We start from the raw sequence: 10,851 nt of genomic DNA, 5'->3' as shown, positions 1-10,851 counted from the left end.
ATAAAAAAGGCGTTGTGATTAAAATACTCTTCTGTACTTATCTGGGGTTTTAGTATCAAGCTGCCTTTTCACTTCTGTCAATAATTTGCACTGTTTTCCTGCTTCTGTCACATTTTGTCGTCTGTTTGTGCCGCCCTTTCACTTGCTTTTGCATTAAAATGACCAAGTCAAATGTACATTTGGTTTCGTACGTTTTCTAAAGAAACGAGTAAAAGTTAAAAAAAAAACATTTTAACCAGAAACCTAACCTAGCCACAAAAGTTTTATTTTTTCTAACAGCCGTTATTGTAGTGCATTTAAATAAACAGCGCAATCGTCGATTTTGTTTTACGAACGTACGTTTTCGAAAGAATCTTGTAAAAAGTCAAAAAAAGATTTTAAACAGAAAAATCAAAGTTAAACCAAAAAGTAGTAATTTTGTAGCGTTCTTATTTTATGCACAAGCTCGAATACAAACAGAAATATAACCTTTCAGAAAGTATGAATAAAGTATCTCTGATAAAAACGAATTTTTTTGAAACCTTTATTCACCAATGAAAGATGCACAATCCATGTGCAGCAACTGTGATCTGGTCCTTCTGAATCTGCTTTTTCACCAACGATTGCGGCTTACGAATCATAAGGTTTAACTGTTCTGAATATGGTCGGAGGTCGTGAGTTCGAACCTGACAGATTTAGTTAGTCTGCGATGACTTTCGGTGAACTAATATCCACCAGTTTCAGCAGCGTTTTAAAATAGACTATGATCAGATCGACCGACTTTACTTTTTTTGCACATATTGCAAAAATGAAGCGCCCGATAGATTTTTTTCAAAATATTAACTTTTTCTAATCTTAAAAATTAGAAGTAGTTATCACTACTACTTGGTTTTGTTTTAATCTAGGCCATATGTTTTATTTTAGGAGGATTTGTCCTCTTTTCTGAAGAAAAGTAAATGGTCCTCCGAGGACGCTCAAAAATGCCCCAATGTCCTCTATTTTTTGCATTTTGATTAATGATTATAGTTTCAACGAGACTTTTTCAGGCGAGACGTTGTATTTATTTCCAAATACTTACTTGCATGAAATATTCTAAATTGCTAGTTTAGAAAAGGTTTTCCAACAAGTTGCCTTACCAGCCATACCTTCTTGATTGTTATTGCAAACATATTGCGCCAGTAATAAATGTTAAAAATCGCGCCATTTTACTTTGCATTGCGGCCCATAATGCAAATATTGAACGTATTTTTTCTTTGAAAAATGATGCAAAGAAAGAAACAGCCTATTAGTTGGATCAGTTTCGAGCATCTCCACAGGTGTATATAATTTCAATGATATTTCGTGTAAACAATTTCACGATCGCGTTAAAAATGATCATTCCTTATTGTCAAAAGTTAAGGGAACCGAAACGTATTCAAGGGCCGAATCTGAAAAATAAATTTGATTTGTTGTTGTGTCTATTTTTATAATTTTTGCCTGCAAAAACCAAGAAAATGTAAAACATCATCAAAACGACAATTCTACTTTCGTTTTGCTTGCTGGCAAAAAAATGTCCTCTTTTTGGGTGCTGAGAATACTATTCGCCAGAGGCGACAAAGCGCTATCTAACCGCCAGATTTCTCCAATCGTTTCGTGGTGGTGGTTCGTAACTTTTTCAGCTCAAAAGTAAAAAACATCGCGCCTCTGTTTAATTAGGTCAAGAAACAGTAAGCAGCATGATATTTCCTGTTAATGTGATATGTGCATTCAAGTTTTAATTTAAACTAAATACACGTGCTAGCCAAAACAATAAGCACACATGACATGTGTTAAAACAGGGAATGTCCCTACAATTTATGAAACGGATTGTTTATTTTCCAGTTACCACAAATAAACTGTAGCCTACTGCTTCTATTTCAATAAACAACTGACAATCGATAACTTTTGGGAAATAAAATTTGAATAACTATTGAATTTATAATACTGTATTTTTTTAAAAATATTTGCAGAATAAAGCGCTTTAAAGCATTTAAAATACTTTGGTAAGCGAAACAACATCAAAAGTAGGTTTAGCGTTAAAATTCTAGAATTTCGAACACTATTCTTATATAATGCGTTCTGCTGTCGCCGTAAACCTGTTGAAAGAAATATTTAAGGTGAAAAACAGTTTAACAATTCCTTATTTCAAGAGTTTTAATGACTTAATAATTCATGTTCACTCAAGTCACTTTTTTAAATCACTTTACTTGATTTACGCCTTTTTGGGCGCTTTTTTTTCTAGAATTCTACCACAACGCTAGATTGGAAACTTTTGATTTAGCGCGCGGGAAACGATTTTGCAGCTTAAAATTGCGCGGCTGAAATAACATTTCCGTCCAAATTGGCGCGGCTGCAATAACGTTATTTGTAAAATTTGCACGGCTGAAAATGGAGTACTATACTGAAAACCGTTAGCGCAACAAAAGTTTTGCGCGTTTGAGCGATTTTTCGCGACTGACCGCGGCCTAACTTTCCAACCTGGTAACAATTGAACTTTTTTATATTACTCTGTTGACTTTGATTTGACGAGGACTAGAAATACCTTAAACATAACTTCTTGTTTTCAGCATTACTTATTTAAGTAACGTATGAAAAAATAAATAGTTTAGGTAAGGAATGTTATTTAAAAACTTGTCTCCTTTCATAGTATTCTTTTATTTGTGTCAATAAAAGTTGGCATCTACATTGATCTTAAAATTTAAGGTCATTTTCAAATATTTTAGGGGATGTACAAATTTTAAGTTTTATTTTTATGTTTTGTTCTGTGAATTAAACAAATATATATACTATGCTGTTAATCATATTATTGTTTTTGTCTTTAATAATATTCAATTCAATTGTTTTTTTGTATTAGTATGTTATATATTTTCTGCTTAAAGTCAACCTGAATGTGTGTATAACTAATGTTAAAATACTTGAAATAACATTTGTTAAATGATGAATTGGCATATTATGAGGTAAATATGTATTTGATCCAGATGGGAAACTTTGGATATTGCGCTAGGGATATATTAATGTAGCCTAAAAATGCACTGCTGGAATAAAATATTTACTGGAATTTGCCGCTGAAAATAAGACTTTTTAAACATTAGCCACTGTGTTTATTCTTGTTTCTTGAGATGAATAATAGTAGTATTAGTGTGGCAAATATGGCAAGAGCAACCCAGTCAATGGCCCCAATCTGACCTCTAAAAAATTAGAATATATATCCAATTTTCTGGTAGATCACTTTTGACCTTCGGTGCGCTAGTCCAAATCGGATTTCTGTGAAATAAGCCAACTCCGACTGTACTTCCAGACTGGATAATAATCCACAATCTATGTTAATATTAAGATGCCGCTCTTATAACACTTGTCGTCCTTACAGGTTGGCTTTTATCATCATCTCTTAATGTAAGAAATTTTTTAATTTTTTATTTGCTGACTTGACTGCACAAACAGCAACTGTGATTACTTTCTTCGTTTGAAACTTGGACTATTTCGACCAAAACTGAGGATTTTATAAGAAAATGAGAAATATTCTGTACTATGTGAAAGCTCAAAGATGGCAGAGTGAGGTATTTTCTTGATTTTTTTTTCTAAACTGACTAATTCTGTAGGCTAATGATGTACGGCATTTTATTCTGATGCCTGGGTCTGCACGACCAAATTATTATGAAATACTATTCAACTATTTTGATTATATTTTTACCATGTGTTCCACCTAGCTGTTACTGTCTCGTTTTTCTTCGGCATTTTTGTATTTTTTTTTGATATGCTAAAAATATTAGCTATGCATTTTCAAGAGTTTTGCAAAAATTAAAAAAAAATTGATATATTTTACACCGGGCGACAGTAAAACATCAAAATAAAGTGACTGACTATCCCAAAACAATAATGCAATACTTTATAAAAACAATGCAGTGTTTAAATCAATATATATATTCCCAAGGTCAAAAATTTTATAAAAAAAAATTTTATAAAATATTTATATATTTAGGTTTACAAGCACTGTCCAAAAATGTTTTTGTTTAAAATTTGTTACTTTTTTAATCAAAAAAAAAAATTATCGCACTAACCCTAAGTCAATGTAAATGTATAATCACTAATGGGTGTAAACTAACTTAAGCGATAGAAATTTTTTTATTGGCAAACTATAATGTCTTTTTTTATTAAGTCTTAAAGTTGTTCATTATTGTTGAGTTCGAAAATCATGTTTTACTTCTCTTAGAGCTTTAACTAAAAGAAAAACATTGTTCAACTGAAATTTTTATTCTACTAAAAACAAAAAAATTTGATTAGGTAATGCAACATTAAACAACAAACCACATAGAATTATTTGGCCCATAAGTACAACAAACACATAATATATTTACAATATCGCAATCAAACAGTTGCAATGGAAACAGTTAAAAATATAAGAAAAAGTATTTTGTGAAAAATTTCTTTTAAGAAAACAACATGTAAAAAAACAACAAAATTTTTAGAAAAAAGTGTAAAAAAAATTATTTTATCATTTTTCAGAAAAAATGCAATTTCAAGAAATAGGGTTCAGTAGGAGAATATGTTTAGGGACTCCAAAAAAAAAAAATGAAAAAATTTAAAAAATGAAAATTGCTACACAGGGGCTACAAGCATTTCATATTAGCATAAAAATGAAAAATCATCATAAAATATCTTTACTTTACATAAAATTACAAGCTTCTAGGGAACGTAAACTATGTTAAGCATTTGCGCTTGGCAACCTTACCAAATAAACGCCAATAATTACACAAGAAATCTCAGCAATAGTTATTTATGGTACGTAAAACCATTTTGCCCGAATATCTATCAAAAAACTACAATAACAAAAATATTTACAACTTTCTAAGGCACTTAAAGATAATACAGACTGCAACAACCACAACACTTTGCAAAGTTTACAAACAAAAAGTTGCTATTAAACAAACTTTTATCCAATCATTTAAAAAAAATTTTTTTTAACTAACATTTATTTAATGAATATGTGGGAAAAAATGTTAGTCGCACATCAAGACATTTTAACAAACTTTTGTTTCTAGTTAATCTTATCCTAAAAAAATTGTTTTGTGTTTGGAATTATCAAGACTTTAACAATTTGCAAAGGTAAATATAAATGGCTTTCATTTGATTAAAGATTTGCATTAATTGATAGCAGTTTAACACGTCGCAATAGTTTTCTATAAGATGCTGTTATAACCACAAGAAAAAGTTTACAAACTATTACTCTAATTTTAACTTTTTTCATCCTGAACTGGGAGATAATATTTGGGTGTACTGGTTAAAATTCTTTTTTTTTTTTGTGTACCGGTTAAGATTTTTTTTTTTGTGTGTACCGGTTAAAATTTTTGATGGGTTATTGATCTTTACGAAATAATATTTGTGTGCCAAGAATTTGTGAATCATGACAAAAGTTCTGCATCTTAAGGGCAATTAAATTTAAAACTGATAATTAACTGATAATAGTTGGCTTGAAAAAATGCCTGAATGTTAAAAACAACTGATTTGAATGTACTGGAATTTGAGATAAAAATCAACCATTTTTTACGAAACAATCATATTTTTCAATCAAACATAGATTGGCATCTAACGATCGCAGTTTCGCATGCCGCAATATTTTCGTCCCAACAAGGATCTCCGCTTGTTTCCCAATAAATTTGAGCCATCTTAAAATAATCGGCCCCCTTTTCAATGTAGAAGCACTTCTCGTAACATTTCGCAATATTGAAGCAACATTCTGCGTAATCTGACTCGACGCTTAGGGTTTTACGCTCGGCAAGTTCATGTTCGAATCGCTGTAACGCTTCAGCGATTCTGCCTTCTTCAAAATCGCACTTTCCGATCCATTTGTGACATTCTGCAGAATTTGGCTCGGCGCAATTTTCGGCGTTTTCAAATGCTTTCCTGGCATCATGGAAATCATACAAGTTGAAATAACAAACTCCGATGTTTAGAAAGCAACTTGATAGTTTGTCATGTTGCCCAAGTTCTTCTCTAAGTTGCAATTCTTTCTTGTAAAATTCCAATGCGTCGTCCAACTTTTTTTCGTTGAACATGACCTTGGCCTCAAGGTTAACTCCGTCTGCTTTTTCTTTTTTTTCCGCTTTTTCTCCAACTTCGCGTCGTATTTTTGTGGCTGAACCGAAGTGAAATAACGCTTCTTTATGCTGTTTAAGCACTTTATGACAAGTTCCAATCTCGCTGTGGCACGCCGCTTTTTCCAGACCCGATTCAGTAGAAAATATATTTCTGTTTTCCAACTCTTTTTGAAAGTATTTTAAAGCAATTTCATGCTCACCAAGGTGCATTAAACACTTTCCTATTCCGTTAAGGCATACAGCGAATTCATCATTTGATAATTTCATGTCCATCATCGCAGAAACAACCTGAAATATTTTGAAAGTGGCAAGCGCTTTTGTATATTCTTTTCGGGCGAGTGCTAATAAACCAGTCGGCAGGGGAACAGACATTAACGACATAAATGTTGAAAGCGCGTTTTCCTGATCTTTAAACAGTTCTCTGTCTTGCTGTTGCAAAATTTTGTGCAAGAGAAACGGTTGACACGATTTTATTTGATCTTTAATTTCCGGTTCAGTAAATTCGGTGTCGCTTTCTTGAAATTGATTCAGAGCAGAATCGATATTTTCTGTAAGTTGGACGACTCTTGTTATTGATTCTCTCGTAGTCGAGTTGCTGTCGCAGTAGTTTGCTAATTCCATAAGAACGACGCTCATTTCCATGTAAGCGGTTTGTTTCTGCCACATTTTGTTTCCGTTTGCACGAAACATTTCACTCGCCTTGTGATAGAGTTTAGTCGCACGCTCCGGTTTACCTTCTAAGAAGTCACAAAAGCCGATGCGGAAAATACACTGCGCAATATCCGGATCTTTTGGCTCGCAAGTCGTTATTTTTCTACGCAAGGCGAGCTCGCGTAAAAGTCGTCCTCGAACTGACGAAAAGAACCCCGGGGTAATCGCGCACGACCGTGCTGACATTGACAAACAATCGATGCGAATTTGCTGCGAGAGTCGCGTTTCTTTGTGTTCGTTTTCTGGCAAAGTTTGCTTCGCACCCGGAAAGCTGCATCCAACTTGTACGGCGAGGTTGGAGGCTAAATCAAAACACTCTATCGCTCTCTGGTGGTCAGCCTGAATGAAGCAACATGCTGCTTTCACATAGTAAGCTATGAGAAGGGTCATCGGGTGTTTTTTCTCAGATTCTTTTACTTTACTGATTGTGTAATCGCACTCTTTTATCGAATCCTCGTAACGAAACGTCCTACAGTTGCACAAAGCCAGCATAGCGTGCATGTAAATAGTTTGGGTGCAAGTTGGTTCGGCCAGTTGGTTCGCTTCCGTAAAGAAACGCCGGGCAGCCTCGAAGTCCAGCTTTGCAAAAGCACCAAGTGCTTGGAAATACAGCTTTGTGGATTTTTCCATTTCTGCATAGTTTGGGTCTAGAAAAAAAGTGCTGTTAAAAACGATCAAAAGTTTAATTTTTACATTTTTTTGCAGAAAGCTTTTACAGAAATAAATTGTTTAGCTTTTACAGAAATATATTGGTTTTTCACACAATTAAATGTTAGATTTGGCTTTCAATAAAGTAGCAAACTCCAGGACCTTTTTATTGCGTAAATTGAAAATCCTAATTCAATAATACGAATATTAGTTCTGCAACAATAAAAAAGGTATTTTCTAACTTACCAATTAATTTCCTATGGCATACCTTGCCTTTTTTAAACATTTCAATAAGTTTGTCCTTATTTTAGTGACGACTGCAAACCAAATATTTATTTAGGGTTGAATTATTATACCTTGCAATTTTAAGCATTTAAATAGATTTGAGATAAGCCTGAACCCCCCCCCCCTTTTTTTTTTTTTAAATAAAAGTTAATAAAATGACTTTTGAAAAACGATTTTTCTAACTTAAAAAAGTTATTGTGGCATACTCTGCAAAAAAAAGTAAAAAAAAATAATGCATACTGAGCATGTGTAACTTACGACTTTGAAGCATTTTATTAAGTTTGCGCTAGATAAACGTTAGATAAACCCAAATTTCATTTGAAATGAATAAAAAGTGCCAATAAAATAACTTTTAAAAAATGTTTATCCATACTTAAAAATAACTTATTGTTGCATACCCACATTTTAAAACATTTCAATATAGTTTGTTTCCGATAAATTATCAATAACCTATATTTATTTGTGGTTAAATAAAAAGTGCAAATAGAGTATATTTAATCCTAGACTTTTTACGGCCCTTTTTAATGTAACTTACCATTTTCAAGCATTTCAATCAGTTGGTCACCGATGCCGAGCATAATGTGCGTCAAAACTTTGTAGTAGGGATTATCATAAGATCCTTCAGTTCGAGCCAAGTTCTTTAATTTAGCCGCTGGAGAATCAGAATCACTCATTGGTCGAAGGTTAAGGGTCACCATTACAAGGGACTGAAGGTACAAAGCGGCTTTTACGTAAACGAGCAAATTCTCAGAGCTTAGGTGTTCAGCTATTGTGCTTTCAACCCTGTTTCCAACATTGCCTAAAAAACCATCGGAACCTTCGTCAAAATTGTACGTCGCTTTGTAATCCTGCTGCTGTTTTTCCGTGCCGTAATTACGCAAGCGAGTCTCCGACGCAATAGCAACGGCGAACGTTAAATCCTCTTTGAAATTTTCTGGAAGATTTTTAAGTGCGTTTACAATTTCAAAACACGAGTCCGATTCGATTTGGTGGTATCTCCCGAGTGCTGACACAAAAATGGTCGTCGTGCGATACAAGAGCCGTTTAACGTCAATTTGCATCGACCAAATGCTGCTAACCATCTCATAGAATGCGCTGAACTCGTCGATATTATCTTGGATATGTTGGAGCAACGGTCGTTTTCCTTCTGACATTTCAGTTTCTTCTTTTAAGCGCCGATGAAACTTTTTAACACCTTTCTCGTATTCCTAAAAAAAATGGATGTAAATTTGAAGAATAACTGCTAATCAAAAAATGCATTTTTTATTATTTTTGGCTCTACGCATTGTTAAAAAAAATACTTATTTAAAAGTTTCTTTTATTATCATAGCTCTTATAACAAACACTTGTTTTTAAATATTATTGATTAAACTAAAAAATAAATACAGATTACTGCTTGTATATATAAAAAGATGCAATTTTATTTTAAATAATATTTTTAAAAGCACATAAATAGTGTTATCACAAATTAATAAGAACCTGGTATATTTCGTCATCTCCGCAAACGAAGCAACATTCCATAAAGATATGCGCGATGTTGAAACCATTCTTAATGTCCTCTTTACGACCGAGGTACCTCAGCATTTCTCTCACCGGCTTAATAAACTCCGTCTTCCAAGGTTTATCGGGCAACAGCTCCTGTCGTCCGAGCGCATTTTTACAGGCGTTGTAATGCATGCCGTCGAGTGAAAACCCACACGGTGTGTTTTCGTCGTAAAACCAGTTTTCCTCTTTGTTGAAAGTGCAGTTCAAACCTGGGATCGCCATAAATCTTAGAATAGTTTCACCGACATTGACTGTGACAATTTGGAAAATTAACGCAGCCCAACGAAAATAATCGAGTATTTCTTCGTAGTTTGCTAGCGCCTCAATACCATCTTCTAAAACAATAATGTTCTCGAAATCTGAATAAGGAGTAACCTCTTTTCTAGCAAGTGATCCCATTCCAACCAAAGCATATTTACAAGGAAGTTTAACCAAAATTCCGATGCAAAATTTCATCAAATCACGCATTTTTGTGGAAATAAATTCTGAAATTGATCCCAGAAGATCCCGCACAACTTTTATTCGTTCATTTTTCGCTTCTGGCATTTTTTCTTGTGATAACCCTTCCTCAACAATCTTTCGGAATTCTATAAAATCTTGCTGCAAACTTTTTCCGCGAAGTCGTAGGTTTACACTGTGGTCATCCGATTTAGCGTACCTCAATATTTTGCCGCAAAAATCATCGAGATCAGATTTAATCTCGGCTACATTTTGTGGATTCCGAACGATTGCCGCATTAAAAAGGCCTGCACTTCGAACCCAGGCAATTTTGCTCAAATTCTTTAACCTGTCCAAATGTTGCAATTTGTGCAATTCATCTCCAATGCGAGATTGCACCCGTGCTAAGTTATGCATGACCGCTGCGCATTCTTTTCCGCTTTTCTCCCTTCCATTTAGGTAACACATTGATTTCAGCTTGAGTGACAAAAAATGTCGGCATGATTTCAAGACAAACAGGTCGAACAAGTCGCCAATTTCCAAAGTTTTGCCATAAACATGATTCACGAGTTTAAAATATTTACTGACTGATTTATCCATTTTATCAACTAGCAATTTACCTGTTTTTGTTTTAAGGTTTACATTCATTTTCGGTTGTTTTCAAAATACAAACTCTGAGACTTTATAGACTTATAGAGACTTTCATATTTTTAAATATATATATATGAAATTACCAAATCATTGCTAGCAACATGAATTTAAAAAAAAAATACTTATAACAAGTGGCTTTATTTTTACTTATATAGATTTTTATGCTATTTGAATTTATTTTATTGTTTAAAAAAAGTTATGTTCAAAATTGTCATACAGAAGCATAACCTGAATCACACAATACTTTACAATAGGAGTTAAATGCTGACCTCAAGTCATTTTAAGTTCTAGGTAGGAATAATGTTGCATGAGGCATTATTGTACTTGAATAAAAACAGATTTAAAAAGCACATTACTCGAACAAAAATCAGCCAGCAAAGTCTTTAAACTTACAACATGAAATATTAATATATATATATATGCACTTTGCCAAGTGAATGGCATCATCAGTTTTTCTATATTGTATAAAATGCTCTTCTCA

General features: G+C 33.3%; 1 protein-coding gene across 1 annotated transcript; it reads right to left on the bottom strand.

The window, feature by feature from the left end:
- Nucleotides 1-4,284: 4,284 nt before the first annotated feature.
- On the bottom strand, nt 4,285-10,330 carry LOC146141433 (uncharacterized). Its single transcript, XM_083389602.1, has 3 exons — nt 9,216-10,330; nt 8,272-8,944; nt 4,285-7,450 (listed from the first exon to the last, which is right to left on the bottom strand). The coding sequence occupies exons 1-3, from the start codon at nt 10,317-10,319 to the stop codon at nt 5,559-5,561; spliced, it is 3,669 nt and encodes a 1,222-aa protein (XP_083245728.1). The 5' UTR covers nt 10,320-10,330; the 3' UTR covers nt 4,285-5,558.
- Between the last annotated feature and the right edge of the window lie 521 nt (nt 10,331-10,851).

This window comes from Ascidiella aspersa, chromosome 5, assembly GCF_963924565.1.
Source record: "Ascidiella aspersa chromosome 5, kaAscAspe10.2, whole genome shotgun sequence".
NCBI classification, from domain to species: domain Eukaryota; kingdom Metazoa; phylum Chordata; class Ascidiacea; order Phlebobranchia; family Ascidiidae; genus Ascidiella; species Ascidiella aspersa.
Note: the sequence above shows the minus strand (reverse complement) of the source record. Positions and strands in the feature narration are given on the sequence as shown.